The 17,572-nt window shown below is 40.1% G+C and overlaps 1 protein-coding gene across 6 annotated transcripts in view; it reads right to left on the reverse strand.

The window, feature by feature from the left end:
- LSM14A (LSM14A mRNA processing body assembly factor) overlaps window positions 1-17,572 on the reverse strand; it is a 66,902-nt gene that overhangs the window by 19,412 nt on the left and 29,918 nt on the right. For all 6 annotated transcript variants that reach the window (XM_039465596.2, XM_074386578.1, XM_039465595.2 and 3 more), the window contains exons 2-4: window positions 16,862-17,025; window positions 14,759-14,888; window positions 4,262-4,384 (exon numbers count right to left, since the gene is read on the reverse strand). In XM_039465596.2, the coding sequence (XP_039321530.1) occupies window positions 4,262-4,384; window positions 14,759-14,888; window positions 16,862-17,025 (417 nt within the window). The remainder of the gene's footprint in view (window positions 1-4,261; window positions 4,385-14,758; window positions 14,889-16,861; window positions 17,026-17,572) is intronic.

Here is a 17,572-nt window from a genome sequence, read left to right on the forward strand (position 1 = left end):
GACTATAGGTACACACCATCACGCCAAGCTAAATTTTTTGCTTTTTTAGAGACAGGATCTTGCTATGTTGCCCAAGCTAGTCTCAAACTCCTGGCTTCAAGTGATCCTCCTATCTTGACCTTGCAAAATGTTGGGGTTATAGGCATGAGTCACTGTACCCAGGACAAATTCTTATTTACACTTGGATTTTTTCAGACTGCTTACTGCCTTCTATTCATCTCTTATTTTATATACTGCATTACTACATTTTATTATCAAGTCAGTAAGCCCATTACTTTTATTTTTCAAATATGTCCAGCTACCTTCCATGTTTGTTTCAATGTTTTACTAAGTTCTCTTACTATTCCATTTGCATTGATTTTAATTAATTTGCAATAAATTTGTTAACTATAAGAAGTGTTCTCAATATTGAATCTTTTTTTTTCTTTTTTTGGAGACAGGGTCTTGGTTATGTGGCCCAGGCTGGAGTGAGGTAGTACATAAATGTAATACGGCAGCCTCAGACTCCTGGCTCAAGTGATCCTCCTGCCTCAGCTTCTTGGGTGGCTAGAACCACAGGTTTGCATCATCATACTCTGCTTAGTTTTTAAATTCCTGGGTAGAGATGAAGTCTCACTATGTTGCCTAGGCTGGTCTCAAACTCCTGGGGCTCAAGTGATCATCCTGGCTCAGCCTCCCTAAGTGCTGGTACTCTTCTTGTTCTTTTATCTAGGAATAAGATATGCTTATTTGATTTTATGTGACTTTTATGTCCCTCTATTACATTATTCATCATAGAAGATGGTCATATTTCTTAGTATGACCAATTTAGTCCTTATAGATTTCATACATAATTTCTATTTTGTATTATTGTAATCATCTTTTATCCCCATTACATACTCAATGGATCAATGGATTAGACTTTAGGACTACTGATTTTTTTTTTTTTTTTGAGAAGGAATCTTGCTCTGTTGCCTAGATTAGAGTGCAGTGATGCGATCTTGGCTCACTGCAACCTTGGCCTCCCAGGTTCAAGCAATTCTCCTGTGTCAGCCTCCTGAGTAGTTGGAATTACAGGCACTTGCCACAAGCAATTCTCCTGCGTCAGCCTCCTGAGTAGCTGGAATTACAGGTACTGGCTAATTTTTGTATTTTTAGTAGAGACAAGGTTTCACTGTGCTGGCCAGGATGGTCTCGAACTCCTGACCTTGCGATTTACCCTCCTTGGCCTCCCAAAATGCTGGGATTATATACGTGAGCCACCGTGTGGCCAACTGTGTGTGTGTGTGTGTGTGTGTGTGTGTGTGTTTTCTGAGACAAGAGTTTCACTCTGTAGCCCAGGCTGGAGAGCAGCAGCACAATCTCAGCTCACTGCAACATCTGCCTCCTGGGTTCAAGCAATTCTCTCACCTCAGCCTCCAGAGTAGCTGGGATTACAGGTACATGACACCATGCCTGGCTAATTTTTGTATTTTTAGTACAGATGGGGTTTCACCATGTTGGTTGGCCAGGCTGTTCTCCAACTCCTGACCTCAGGTGATCTACCTGCCTTGGCCTTCCAAAGTGCTGGGATTACAGGCATGAGACACAGAGCCTGGCCAGGACTACTGACTTTTGTATATTTAATTTACATTTTGCCTCTGCCTAATTTAAGTTCCTTATTAGTTCTCATTTTTCATAAATAATGTTAATTTCCATATTTATGCTTCTTCCTTTTCATGTGTTCCTGATTTAACTAAAAATTACAGAATAATCTGGGCACCGTGGCTCATACCCACAATCCCAGCACTTTGGGAGGCCAGGAGGCTGGGGGGCTGGGGTCGGGGGAGCGGGGGCGCATTGCTTGAGCCCAGGAGTTCCAGACCAGCTTTGGCAACATGGCGAAACCCTGTCCCTACAGAACTACAAAAACTAGCTGGTGGTGCTTGCCTGTGATCTAAGTTAATTGGGAGGATGGCTTGAGCCCAGGAGGTGGAGGCTGCAGTGAGCCATGATCACACCACTGCATTCCAGTCTGGGAGAGAGAACAAGATCCTATCTCAAAAACAAACAATCTTTAGAATGTTTAAAAATTGAGCTGGGCGCGGTGGCTCACGCTTATAATCCCAGCACTTTGGGAGGCCGAGGCGGGTGGATCACGAGGTCAAGAGATCGAGACCATCCTGGTCAACATGATGAAAACCCATCTCTACTAAAAATACAAAAAATTAGCTAGGCATGGTGGCGCGTGCCTGTAATTCCAGCTACTCAGGAGGCTGAGGCAGGAGAATTGCCTGAACTCAGGAGGCGGAGGTTGCAGTGAGCCGAGATCAGGCCATTGAGCTCCAGCCTGGGTAACAAGAGCAAAACTCTGTCTCAAAAAAAAAAAAAAAAAAAAAAAAAAAAAAAAAATTAAGCAAATAGGCTGGCTGTGGTGGCTCACGCCTGTCAGCACTTTGGGAGGCCAAGGCAGGTGGATCACTTGAGGTCAGGAGTTTGAGACCAGCCAGGCCAACATGTCAAAACCCATCTATCAAAAGTATAAAAAATTAGCTGGGTGTGGTGGCACACCTGTATTCCCAGCTACTCAGGAGGTTGAGGCAGGAGAATCACTTGCACCCAGGAGGTGGAGGCTGCAGTGAGCCGAGATTGTGCCACTGCACTCTAGCCTGGGTGACAGAGCAAGATTCCACCTTAAAAAAAAAAAAAAAAAAAAAAAAAAAAAAAAAAAAAAAAAAAGAATAGGCCGGGCGCGGTGGCTCAAGCCTGTAATCCCAGCACTTTGGGAGGCCGAGGCGGGTGGATCACGAGGTCGAGAGATCGAGACCATTCTGGTCAACATGGTGAAACCCCATCTTTACTAAAAATACAAAAAAAAAAAAAAAAAAAAAAACTAGCTGGGTGTGGTGGCGCGTGCCTGTAATCCCAGCTACTTAGGAGGCTGAGGCAGGAGAACTGCCTGAGCCCAGGAGGCGGAGGTTGTGGTGAGCCAAGATCGCGCCATTGCACTCCAGCCTGGGTAACAAGAGCGAGACTCCGTCTCAAAAAAAAAAAAAAAAAAAAAAGAAAAGAAAAAGAAAGAAAAACATTAAGCCAATCAATATGAGTAACCATATGAACTATTTCAAAACATCTTAAGTGAAATACATATGATTGTGTTTAGCATTGAATTTTTACTCTTAATAGGTTTTTAAAATATTATCTTGTGACTATAGATCTTTCTGAAATGACTTAACATTGCTTTACTTAAAACAAAAAACCATTCATATAAAGCAATGAGCCAAAAATACTCACATTAGCAGTAGATAAAAATAGATAAGGAAAAGCGGAGCATGGTGGCACAAGGCTGTAGGCCAAGCTACAAGAGAAGATAAGGCAGGAGGCCTGTTTGAGGCCAGATGTCCAAGGCTGCAGTGTGCTATGATCATACCTGTGAATAGCCACTGAATTTCAGTCTGGGCAGCATAGTGAGATCCTATCTCTTTAAAAAAAAAAAAAAGAAGAAGAAGAAGAAGAGAAGGGCTGGGTGCAATGGCTCACACCTGTAATCCCAGCACTTTGGGGAGGCCAATGCAGATGGATCTCATGAGCCCAGGAGTTCGAAACAAACCTGGGCAATAAAGTGAGACCTCATCTCTAATAAATAAGTAAATAAAAGAAAGAAAAAGATTAAGAAAAAAGAAAGAAAAAGAATAAAAGGTATGGAATCTTGTAGCCATTTAAAATTATGAGACTGGCTGGTTGTAAAACAGAATTTTAAGAAGTGAAACAATCCTTTAAGAAGATTATTAAAATACAAATCCTCAGGCTCCAGGGATTCTGATGTGTAAGTCTCAGGATTTAAATTTTTAAGAAGCGCCCCAGATGATTCAGTTGTAGGTGGCCTACATTGAGAACCACTACTCTCCATCCTTTGAGGATGTTAGGGGAAATGTAACAGCACAATACACAGTTTTTTTCAGATGGTATTTCCAATTCATCTTGGATAGCTCAACTTTAATGATGAATCTGAGCCTAATTTGATATATTTAAGTGTTACATACAAGTTATTGCTTTGCAAAATAAAGTCCAACTTAGAGAATGCTCAGCATTTCAGTTTTATGATCTAAGAATTGTAATAAGGCTAAATAGTGGAAGTCATTCAATAATATAGTTATTGCAATACAGCAATTGGGAGAAAAATAAGAACCAAATAGAAATTATACATGTGATTTACAAGCTGCAAAAACTCTGACATTTAGAAAAAGACAAAAATCACTATAGAAGTATAGAATGAAAATATTTTAGGGATGAGACAGCTTACCTTGAGATAACTGTGTTTTTAGGGATCTTGTATCCTGTGTAAAGGCAGAACCAACCGCACTACTTTGGGGTAAGGTACCACTGTTTGATGTTTCTGTTCCAAAGGATGTCAAAGAGCTTCCGGCTTAAAGAGATTTTTTTTAATGATAAGAAATTCAAAAAAATGTTTTACATTTTTCAATGATACAAAGTAATGTAGCATTTTAATGACAGTAATTGTCTACATCTCCCCCAACACATATACAAATTAATAACCTTGGAAATTAAAGTGTATTGAATAATAGTTTGGGAATTCTATGGCAATATGGGGGGGGTGGGGAGCCAATATACTGTCCACTATCCTCGGATGCAAACCATGTTTATAACACATGAAGTTCTGTCCTTAGGCAGTTATGCAGATGGGACAGCAAGGACCCATATCAACTAGAGAAGTAGCAGAAATAGTGCATTCTACACCAACATTAAGGTTCAATGATTCTAATACTAAGTATCTGCACGAATAGCCAAATCAGCAGACAAGTTTATGAGGAGCTTTTTCAGCATTTCCAAGGCAATGGACAATGGTCTCTGGTTCCAACGCTTCCCCTTAAGATGGGACTGCGAGGCTGCATTCCGCCTAAAGCAGCTGCAATAAGTTCTGGCAATATGAGTAACAAAGTCTCTAGAAAGGGCCCAATTCTCTGCCATACTGGGTTGTATCAAATTTCTTCTCTAAGTTTCTACAGTGCTTATGCATCATTCACTTTTGATATACTGTGCCTTCTCTCCACAGTATTTCATGAATGCAGGTTTTTACTATATTTCAACAGCACCTCTCTCTTCCATAACCTCTAAATCCAACCTAAAGATGGTACAGTGATTTTTTACAAAATACAAATGTAATCACACTACTACAGTGATTTAGACTTTCTGATGGCTCCCACTGTCTTCAAGATAAAAGTTCGAACTATTTACCTCAGTTAATAAAACCTACTTCTTCTCTCATCATTTTCTGTATTTTCACCAGCCTAGCCCACAGCAGTTTACCCTTCTGGTCTTAAAACACGTGAAAATTACAATCATGCCCCTTGCAATCTGCTCATTTCCAGGCTAGTCAACTCCAGTTCCTTCAAACATTACTCACCTTACATGGTCTTTATGACACTACCCCCCAACTTCCTTTCTTGGACTGTGAATTTAATGAATTCTATTTGTTCTTATCCCTCTTAAAATGTGGCTTCAGAAAATAGCACAGTATCTCAGACAATGGGAGCCACTGAGACTACCCCGAGGGTACAATCCAGTGTGGTTGCAGCTGCAGTAGCTAACACAAGTTCCCACAATATCCTGGAAATGCCGGGGGGTGGTGGGGGACTGGTGCTTTCAAGAATTCTGTGGGAATTTGAACCCATCCAAGTATTTCTAGTATTCCTGGGCAATGACCAAGACATCAGTCACTCTGATGTATATTTGTATCTCTGTGCTCTGTGCTTCCTCACCTGGCTTGGCCCCCCATTGCTTGTCCTCTGGATTACAACATTCAATGATTAAAGGAAACCTCTTCTGTGATTTCCTGATCATGCCATACACCCCTCCCTCTATCCCAATTCTACTGCCAATTTATGTAAACAATCTATTCCAAATTATTTTAAATTTATAGTTTAAGCCAGGGGTCAAGGTTTATTTTTTCCACAGACAACCAGCTGCTGCAACACCCCTTGATAAAACAATGTCTTCTCTCGTCACTGAACAGTCTTGGTACTCCGTTGTATTTGAGTGGGTCTGGATTCTGGATTTCTGGATTCTCTATTCTTTATTCCTTGTCTGTTAATGTGGTGAGTTACAACTGATTTTCAAATGTTGCAGCTTTGCAGTCCTGAGATAAATCTTTGTCATTATGTACAATCCTTCTTCTGAATTGCTGGCTTCTGCTTCTCATAGTTAAACATTATTATATTTATGTACATGAGAGACAGTGATCTATAATTTTCTTGTAGCAATCTAGTCATAGTTGGTATTTTAGTTATTTTGCCTTGCTTATCGGGTCAGTAAATACTTCCTCTTTCTCTATTCTCTGTTTTCTTTTTAAGAGAGAGGGTTTTGCTCTGTTGCCCAGGCAGCGGTACCATCATGGCTAACTGCAGCCTTGAACTCCTGGGCTTAAGAAATCCTCCTGCCTCAGCCTTCCAAGCAACTGGGACTACAGGCATGCACCATGGTGTACAGCTATCTGAAAGAGTTTGTGTAAGATCAGCAAAAATTATTTCTTCCCTAAATGTTTGGTAGAATATAACAGTAAACAGTCTAGAATTTTCTTTGTGGGTGATTTTAAATTACTGTTTCAATTTCATTAGCAGAAAAAAGATACTGAGATTTTATTTCCTCTTGTGTTGGTTTACTAATTGTCCACTTCATCCAAACTACCATCACATTTACTGACATAAAGCGGTTCATATATTCCCATATTATTCTTTTAAGATCTATATGGATGTCCACTCTTTCATTCCTGATATTGGCAACTTGCTTGGTTCTTCTTTCTTCCCTTAATCAGTTTTGTTAGTGGCTTATCAATCTTTTATATATATATCCCACCAAAAACTAACTCTTGGCTTTGCTGATGTATAATCTATTTCTATTTCACTGATTTCTGCTCTTATCTTTTTTCTTATTCTCCATTTATTACTTTTGGAACAATTTTTTTTTTCATTGTGTTTTTTTCCTAGCTGTCCCCCCACATCCCTGCCAACTTTTTTAGAGATATGGTCTAACTCTGTCACCTAGGCTGGAATGCAGTGGCATGATCACAGTTCACTGCAGCACTAAACTGCTGGGTTCAAGTAATCCTCCCACCTCAGCCTCCCAAGTAGTTAGGACTATGGGCACTCACCACCATGCCCAGCTAACCATTTTTCCTAAGGCTTTTTTTTGGGGGGGCTTCACCATGTTGGCCAGGCTGGTCTTGAACTCCTGACCTTAGATAATCTGCCAGCCTAAGCCTCCCAAAGTTTTGGGATTACAGGCATGAGACACCATGCCTGGCCCTTTCCTAACTTTTTTTTTTTTTTTTTTTTTTGAGATGGAGTCTCGCTCTGTCGCTCGGGCTGGAGTGCAATGGTGCAATCTCGCTCAATGCAACCTCCACTTCTTGGGTTCAAGTGATTCTCCTGCCTCAGCCTCCTGAGTAGCTGGGATTACAGGCACACACCACCATATCCAGCTAATTTTTAAAATTTTTAAAAAAATTTTTAGTAGAGACGGGGTTTCACCATGTTGGATGGGCTGGTCTTCAACTCCTGATCTCGTGATCTGCCTGTCTCGGCCTCCCAAAAGTGGTGGGATTACAGTGTGAGCCACCGGGCCTGGCTTCCTAGCTTCTTAAACTAGTAGCTTAGAGCACTGATTTTAAAAATTCTTATTTTCTTTTACTTTTTATTTGAGACAGAGTCTCCCTCACTCTGTTACTCAGGTTGGACTGCAGTGGTGCCATCTTGGCTCACTGCAACCTCCACGTCCCCAGCTTAAGTAATTCTCCTGCCTCAGCCTGCCGAATAGCTGGGACTACAGGCACATGCCAATATGCTTGACTAATTTTTGTATTTTTAGTAGAGACAGGTTTTCACTACACTGGCCAGGCTGGTCTCGAACTTCTGACCTCAAGTGATCCACCCACCTCAGCCTCCCAAAGTGCTGGGGTCATGGGCATGAGCCACTGAACCTGGCCAAAAATTCTTATTTTCTAATATATGTATTTAAAGCTATGAAAATTTTCCTAAACAGTTTTAGCTCCAGCTACCAACTTTCTGGTCATTAAAAATACACATTTTTTTCTTTTTTAGAGACAGAAAAATTAAAATTTTTCTTTTTCTTTTTTTTTTTTTTGATAAGAGACAAGGTCTAGCTCTGTTACCTTTCCTGGAGTGCAGCAGCAGAATCACAGCTCACTGCAGTCTTGAAATCCTGGGCTCAATCAATTCTCCACCTCAGCCTTCTGAGTGCTAGGACTACAGATATGAACAACTATGTCCAGCTAATTAAAAAATTTTTTCTGTAAAAACGAGGGCTCTCTATGTTCCCCAGGCTGGTCTTGAACTCCTGGCCTCAAGTGATCCTCCCACCTTGGCCTCCCAACGTGCTGGGATTACAGGTGTATGCTATTGCACCTGGCCCAGATTAAAAACATTCTAATTTCCTTTGTAAATTCTTCTCTGATTTATTAGTGATTAACAAGTTTACTTGATTTGGGGATTTTTCAAGTTACCTTTATTAATTCCAAGTTTAATTCTTTTGTGGTTTAAGAAGATATCATGTATGATTTTAATCATTTTGGAATTTAGTGTGACTTATTTTACGGCGCAGTATTTGGTCTATATTGCTGAGCAGTCCATGCCTACTTAAAACAACATTCTGCAATTGTTGGGTATACTGTTTTATAAAAGTTACACATTTAGGACTGTTGAATCTTCCTGATGAATTGATCCTTATCTTTATGAAGAACCACCCCCTTTATCTCTGTTAGTACTCCTGATCTTTAAGCTGCTTTGTCTGACATTAATGTCTGTCACACAGTTTTCCTGTTATTGGTGTTTTTGCGGTATACCTTTTTCTATTCTTTTTTTTTTTTTTTTTTTTTTGAGACGGAGTTTCACTCTTGTTACCCAGGCTGGAGTGCAATGGCGCCATCTCGGCTCACCGCAACCTCCGCCTCCTGGGTTCAGGCAATTCTCCTGCCTCAGCCTCCTGAGTAGCTGGGATTACAGGCACGTGCCACCATGCCCAGCTAATTTTTTGTATCTTTAGTAGAGACGGGGTTTCACCATGTTGACCAGGATGGTCTCGATCTCTTGACCTCGTGATCCACCCGCCTCGGCCTCCCAAAGTGCTGGGATTACAGGCTTGAGCCACCGCGCCCGGCACCTTTTTCTATTCTTTTACTTTCAGTGCATCTCTTGCAAACATAATATAGTTGGGCCATTTAAAAAAAATTAATTCAGGCCGGGCGTGGTGGCTCAAGCCTGTAATCCCAGCACTTTGGGAGGCCAAGGCGGGTGGATCACGAGTTCAAGAGATCGAGACCAACGTGGTCAACATGGTGAAACCCTGTCTCTACTAAAAATACAAAAAATTAGCTGGGTATGGTGGCGCGTGCCTGCAATCCCAGCTACTCAGGAGGCTGAGGCAGGAGAATTGCCTGAACCCAGGAGGTGGAGGTTGCGGTGAGCCGAGATCGCGCCATTGCACTCCAGCCTCGGTAACAAGAGCGAAACTCTGTCTCAAAAAAAAAAAAAAAAAAAAAAAAAAAATTAATTCAGTCTGATACTCTCTACCTTTTAATTGGAATGTTTCATTCCTTCACATTTTACCAAAGTAGATGTCTAACAATCTTTTTTTTTTTTTGAGACACGGTCTCACTGTGACACACAGGATGGAGTGCAGTGATGTGATCTTGACTCACTGCAACCTCTACCTCCTGGGTTCCAGCGATTCTACTGCCTCAGCCTCCCAAGTAGCTGGGATTACAAGTCTGTGCCACCATGTCTGGCTCATTTTTTTTGTATTTTAGTAGAGACAGGGTTTCATCATGATGGCCAGGCTGACCTCGAACTCCTGACCTCACTGACGTCAAATGATTCACCCCGCTCAGCTTCCCAAAGTGCTGGGATTACAGGTGTGAGCCACTGTGCCTGGCCTGATCTGTAACAATCCTTAGTCTAACATCCATAATGCTTCAAACACCCTCTTGTCTTTTTTTTTTTTTTTTTTTTTGAGACGGAGTTTTTTTCACTCTTGTTACCCAGGCTGGAGTGCAATGGCGCGATCTCGGCTCACCGCAACCTCCGCCTCCCGGGTTCAGGCAATTCTCCTGCCTCAGCCTCCTGAGTAGCTGGGATTACAGGCACGTGCCACCATGCCCAGCTGATTTTTTTGTATTTTTAGTAGAGACGGGGTTTCACCATGTTGACCAGGATGGTCTCGATCTCTCGACCTCGTGATCCACCCGCCTCGGCCTCCCAAAGTGCTGGGATTACAGGCTTGAGCCATCGCGCCCGGCTCACCCTCCTGTCTTTATGCTACCCATGAAGTTCATAAGCATGCTTTCAAGGCTTCATCACTCAGTAATTAAAAAATTAGCATGGAGAACCATGCTTCAATATGGTTTGGCTATTTAACCAAAATGTACCCATTGATGGTCTATTCAGCCCATATTCCTCCATCTGGCACATACGATTATGAAACTTAAACATCATGCCATGACATGCTAGTAAACCTGTTAATTATTTGAGAACAACCAGCTGTCCTTATCAATTAAGTAAATATAACAGAAAAAATATCTAATTGCTCCATATTTGTTCATTTTAATCCTTGCTACAGAATTATGTTAGATAGTTGGTCAATCTGTACCTTTCACTGTTTCTACAAATTCTTTTTTCTAACAGCAGCAGTAAGCTCTTATTTTCTACTGTTCAATGGTAACATAGGGAAATACTGTTTTGATGCTTCATTTATTTTGAGATGTTTAATTTTTCCTAAATGTTCAGAAATTAAGGCCAGTAATGATCTAATCTCTTGCACTTAAGAATTATTTTCACATCAGCTTTAAAAAAAGTGCTTTAATTCTACCTGGTATATTATTTTTTTCAATATATGACAGTATATATTCCTCACAGACTTGCCAAAAGAGTATGTATATAATCAAACTTTGAGTTTTTGCCAAACTGATAGCGAAAAATGGTGTCTTAGTGTAGATTTAATTTGTACATTTTTCACTATAAGCAAGATGATTTTTTCTTTTTCTTTTCTTTGAGACACAGCCTGGCTCTGTTTCCCAAGCTGGAGTGCAATGGTGTGATCTTAGTTCACTGCAACCTCTACCTCTCAGGCTCAAGCAATCATCCTCCCACCTCAGCCTCTGGAGCAGCTGGGATTACAAGAGTTTGCCACCATGCTTGCCTTTTTTTTTTTTTTTTTGGTAGAGAAAGGGTTTAGCCAGGCTAGTCTCCAACTCCTGAGCTCAAGCAATGCTCCCCCACAGCCTCCCAAAGTGCTGGAGTCTTTGCATTCTAGCCTGCGCAACAGAGCAAGACTGTCTTGAAAACACACACACACACACGCACCTATTAAAAACCAGTAATAAGGGTGGGCATGCTGGTTCCCAACACTTTGGGAGGCTGAGGCAGGCAGACTGTTTGAGCCTAGGAGTTTGAGATCAGCCTGGATAACATGCTGAGCCGCTATCTCTACAAAAAACACAAAAATCAGCAAGGCATAAGGGCATATGCCTGTAGTCCCAGCTGCCAGGCTGGTTGAGATGGAAGGACTGCTTGAGCCCAGGAAGTCTAGGCTGCAGTGAGCTGTGGTTGTGCCACTGTACTCCAGCCTGGTGACAGAATGAGACCCTGTCTCAAATAAATAAATAATAAATAAAAATTAAAAGCAAAAGTAGTAACACATGAAAATGTAAACATATAAAAATTTTCTCGGGCCGGGCGCGGTGGCTCAAGCCTGTAATCCCAGCACTTTGGGAGGCCGAGGCGGGTGGATCACGAGGTCGAGAGATCAAGACCAACCTGGTCAACATGGTGAAACCCCGTCTCTACTAAAAATACAAAAAATTAGCTGGGCATGGTGGTGCGTGCCTATAATCCCAGCTACTCAGGAGGCCGAGGCAGGAGAATTGCCTGAACCCAGGAGGCGGAGGTTGCGGTGAGCCGAGATGGCGCCATTGCACTCCAGCCTGGGTAACAAGAGCGAAACTCCGTCTCAAAAAAAAAAAAAAAAAAATTTTCTCATCAAATAGCAATAGTGTGACCTGATTCATTTACATTTCCGTTTAAAATCAGAATACTAGGGACCAAAAATGAAAAGAGGCCTAGCTTAAAATCTGGTTTATTATTACACTGAAATTAGAAAATGACAATTTATCTACCACTCCTTCTACTTATTAGCAGGTATTTTTATGTGAAAAAAGTATGTCTTTTCCTTCTTTTTTTCAATGGGCCCTTGTTCCTTTGAGTGGGGAGTGGTATTTAGAAACTAAGCACTGAGTGTAGATGTGCTCTTTGCTACTGGGTTTCCATTGTTTCTAGGTTCTTTCAGAGCCAGGAAATAACCAGTTTTTTTTTTTTTTTAAATGGGTTCATACTCATACCAGCTATTTAAATTCAGCATCACAGGGTTCTTTCTCATCCCATATTTCTATTTCTCTTCTCCATGGTAAGAATACTATTTCCTAACCTAAGTATTTTACTTATTTGCCCCATCCTATAATACATATGAAACAGTTTAAGAATTAACACCACCTTGCTGGGTGCAGTGGCTCATGCCTATAATCCCAAAAGGAGGCCAAGGTGGGTGGATCACTTGAGCTCACAAGACCAGCCTGGGCAACAAGGGAAAACCCTGTCTCTACAAAAAAATACAAAAATCTAGCTGGAATTGGTGGTGCATGCCAGCTACTCAGAAGGCTGAGGTGGAAGGATGGTTTGAGCCTGGGAGATAGAGTCAGATCTTATCTCGGAGCGGGGAGAGACAACAACAACCAAAAAAACCAAAAACCAAAACAAACCACAACACCAATAATACAAATTGAAGTCAAGTTTTGTTTTGTTTTGAGATGGAGTTTCACTCTTGTTGCCCAGGCTAGAATGCAATGGTGCGATCTTGGTTCACTGCAACCTTAGCTCACTGCAACCTCCGCCTCCCAGGTTCAAGTGATTTTCCTGCTTCAGCCTCCAGAGTAGCTGGTATTATAGGCATGTACCACCACACCCAGCTAACTTTGAATTTTTTGTAGAGATGGGGTTTCTCCATGTTGGTGAGGCTGGTCTCAAATTCCTGACCTCAGGTGATCCACCCACCTCGGCCTCCCAAAGTGCTGGGATTACACGTGTGAGCCACCGTGCCTGGCCAAGTGTTTTTTTTTTTTTTTTTTTTTTGAGATGGAGTTTTGCTCTCGTTACCCAGGCTGGAGTGCAATGGCGCGATCTCAGCTCACCGCAACCTCTGCCTCCTGGGTTCAGGCAATTCTCCTGCCTCAGCCTCCTAAGTAGCTGGGATTACAGGCACGCGCCACCACGCCCAGCTAGTTTTTTGTATTTTTAGTAGAGACGGGGTTTCACTATGTTGACCAGGATGGTCTGGATCTCTCGACCTCGTGATCCACCCGCCTTGGCCTCCCAAAGTGCTGGGATTACAGGCTGAGCCACCGCGCCCGGCCCAAGTGTTCTTAATAGTTAATAGTTCTATTTCTTGTTAGTATATCCTACTAAGAACGTAAAAGTTATCTGAATTATTTTTTCCCCTATGTGGTTATATTATCAATTTGATATGTAATAGCATCTGTGCTTTCTGTTTGTATTTGTTCAGTTTTAGTTTGCTTTTTTTGGTCATTCTTTATTATTTTGTGAATAAGTAAAACATTTAAATACTTAAGTCACATCTGTATAAAAAGCATATTCAGAGGAAAGAATGTAATAATTTTAACAAAACTTGTTAGCATATTAATGAGTTTCAAGATACACCTGAAACTAAATTTGTGGTGCAGTCAGAGTTAACTGGTAAATAATTATTTCAATGAAATTTTAAAAGATTAGGGACGAAAACTTGAGATTTAAAACTGTTCTTTACCATGCAATAAAGTGTACTGAAATGCTAAAATGTACAGCTATAAAAAAAACAAAACAAAACACTGAACTAGTCTGATTATATCCAGATTTTGCACTCAATAGCCCTTGACCCTCTCCAGCTATAAATAAGACTGTCATTCGCCCAGCCCTGCTGTACATTCTTGTTATAGCTTTGTTTCAAAACCAGTGTTAGAGAAACAAAACCAAGCCCTCAATCATGCTATGTGTATCTTTATGTGTGCATGTCTTATGTATGTTTAAAATGTTTTAGGCTGGGCACGGTAGCTCATGCCTGTAATCTCAGCATTTTGGAAGGCTGAGGTGAGTGGATCACTTGAGGTCAGGAGTTCGAGACCAGCTTGGCCAACACGGTGAAATGCCATCTCTACTAAAAATACAAAAAAAGTAGCTGGGTGTGGTGGAGCCCACCTGTAATCCCAGCTGCTCAGGAGGCTGAGGCAGGAGAATTGCTTGAACCTGAGAGGTGGAGGTTGCAGTGAGTAGAGATCAGGCCACTGCACTCCAGGCTGGGTGACATAGCGAGACTGTCTCAAAAAATAAAAATAAAATAAAACAAAAGATAGAGTGAGACTCTGTCTCAAAAAAAGAAAAAAAAAAATCCAATTACCAATAAGATTTGGTAGATGTTAGATATAACTATGTGTAAAAAAAAAGTTACTATTGTAAAAGTTGACTTTCAAAAACCCAGTAATATCATAATAATATTAAATAAAGGCTTTAAAATGTCATCAATATGTGTTCTGAACACTATAAAACAAAGTTACAAAAGGAACATCAAACATTTCTAAAAGTTTGTGTTGAGTTTCTATACCTTTGTGGCAAAGAAAGGAAGAATACAAAAACAAAAAAATAAGTAAAAGAAAAAGAAAACATACCAACACCAACAGCACCAAACTGCTGCCCAACTAAGGAACTTGGACTGAACTGACTGTATGTGGGCATCCTGCCGAAAGGCCCATAAGAACCCATGGACTGGAAGGAAGAAGTCGATGAGCCTAGTGAGGACTGAAGGAAAATCATGGGTTATATTTCCAAGCTCTAAGCAACATGTATATAATGAAAAAATTTCCAAATTTTTACATTTTTAAGAAAACTATTAAATGATAACTACTAGATATAAAATGAATTACAATATGCATTTAAAACAGCCAAAGAACTTTCTGATTTCATTATCTGTCTATAATGTGCCAATTATACTCAATGTGACTTACAAATACTTTTTTCTACAATAAACTTCCCATTTGAGTTAAGAGTTTTATAGATAAAGAAAATAAATAGTTACTTTTCTTAAAGTAAAGTAACTTTGCCTGAAGAAAAGTAACTTTTGGTAATACTGAGTTTTAGTCTGATGCTGATATAAATCTCACTTGTGACTTCACTTATTTTCAATCATTTGAGGCCTACTATTAAATTCACAGGAAAGAGATGTAGAAACAAACATATCCCACGTAAAACCATTTACATTTTTACTTATACTTACATTAAGCTGAGGAACATTTTATAAAAACTTTAACTTAAACCTAAAGCATATATATATTAAAATATATTATATGTTAATACATATATACTTCATATATTATCTCATTTAAACTGTTTCATAATATAAACATGAAGTGTGTTAAAGGCTACCAGGACATACACTCACTGATGGCAGGACCTTTTCTGTGTTAAGCACATACCAGATATTCTGTAAATACTACTGAATGAATGAATAAGATCAAGTAGAAGTTTATGATGATTGGAAGAAGTTATTCAACACCATTTTCATTTGCTCTCTCTTATTTTTTTTCATTCCATAAAACTGATTACTCAAATAACTGGTTCCCTGGAGAATTATCAAAGGCCATATATAAGAGACAGTAAGGTACCACCAATGTTTGGTGTAGGCACCTATCTCTATTAAGAATGTGTCTCTTCCTTCTCCATTTAAAGAGATTCTTATTTTTTCAGATTCCTTCAGGCTTCCTTTCACCAAAATAAGACTTAACCAGGGTAGGGATAGATGAGAGTAGAGAATTTCTCTAGCTTATGCTGTAAGAACAAAATTTACAATTCCTCATTAAAAAACTTAAATTGGGAAATTTAAGAGCTGATCTAAATATGTTAAAATACATTTACGTTTATGTTTTCTTACTATATAACATTGCAGGCCAGGCACAGTGGCTCATGCCTGTAATCCCAGCACTTTGGGAGGCTGAGGTGGGCGGATCACTTGAGGTCAGGAGTTTGAGAACAGGCTGGCCAACATGGTGAAACCCCGCCTCTACTAAAAATACAAGAATTAGCTGGGTGTTGTGGTGCATGCCTGTAATCCCAGCTACTCAGGAGGCTGAGGCAGAAGAATTGTTTGAACCTGGGAGGTGAAGATTGCAGTGAGCCAAGTTCATGCCACTGTATTCCAATGACTCTATTTCAAAAAGAAAAAAGAAAAAGAAAAACAAAACAAAGACGAACATTGCATATTATATAATATGCAAAACAATGTGATTTTGCTTCTTTTCCCATTAAACCTAATAATCTTGTCTAAGAACTGTTAGTGCCCTGGTTTGCGATATAACCATATCTCAATAATACGGTAGCACAGATCCTAGATTCTGAAGCAGGCTGCCTGGATCTGTTCAAATTGTGGCTCCATCTCAATTTCCTCACTTGTTAAATGTGAGAATAATTATGGTACCAACCTCAGAGGATGCATTATATGTACAGTGCTTCTACAGAGTAGCCTTCAATGTTAGTTATTGTAATTGTTGTTGAAATTAGAAAATATTTTATAATAAATTCCTCAGCTGTTTTTTACCTTAGTCCTAATTTATGATACAAAGAGAAAAACCTAGATGAGATCATTATCCAGTAATTTCAGGTATCCAGGTAACTTGGAAATGATAAGCTACATCAACATTCAACTGGGAGAAAAAAAAGTCAAGGCTAACCCTGTGCGAAGTTTATCTGCACTCCAAGAAAAATTTACAATCAGTTACCTGAACGATAGCTGGGTCTTGAGGCAAAGAACACTGTGGTTTTGGTGGCTCACAAACAGTGAGGTCTTTAATGTCGCTCCCACGGAATATAATGTATTCAAAGACTTCATCTCGAGGTGGTATTGGACGATCTGTTGGTCTGTCTTCTGTACCAAAGGATCGAACTGGCAAGAAAACAAAGGATGTGAGATGTGTGACTACTCATCATATTCAAGTAGTACCCCAGATTTTAAGTGTTATATTTCAGGTACTAAGCAGTAGTTTGAAGTGTGTGAGAAAGTATTCATTCATCCATAGCTAAATAATTTTTTTAAAAGAGGAAAATAGAGTAGGTTTTATCTGAACTTAAATATATGGAAAATAAAAGACTATCAGTATTATGAGGTTGTGTTCTTCTTGTATTTTATTTGTATCTTTAGTGGTTGTAGTATGGTATTAAAATGTCCTTTTATTATTTATCTGTTTATTGAGACAGGCTGTCGCCCAGACTGGAGTGAAGTGGTGTGGTCATGGCTTCCTACAGCCTGAGTTTCCTGGGCTCAGGCGATTCCTTCATCTCAGCCTCCCATGTAGCTGGGACCAGAGGCATGTGCCATTAAGCCCAGCTAATATTTTTATGTTTTAGTAGAGATGAGGTCTTGCTATTTTGCACAGACTGGTCTTGAACTCCTGGCCTTAAATAATCTTCCTGCTTCGGCCTCTCAAACTGCT

Source organism: Saimiri boliviensis, chromosome 14, assembly GCF_048565385.1.
Source record: "Saimiri boliviensis isolate mSaiBol1 chromosome 14, mSaiBol1.pri, whole genome shotgun sequence".
Taxonomy (NCBI): Eukaryota; Metazoa; Chordata; class Mammalia; order Primates; family Cebidae; genus Saimiri; species Saimiri boliviensis.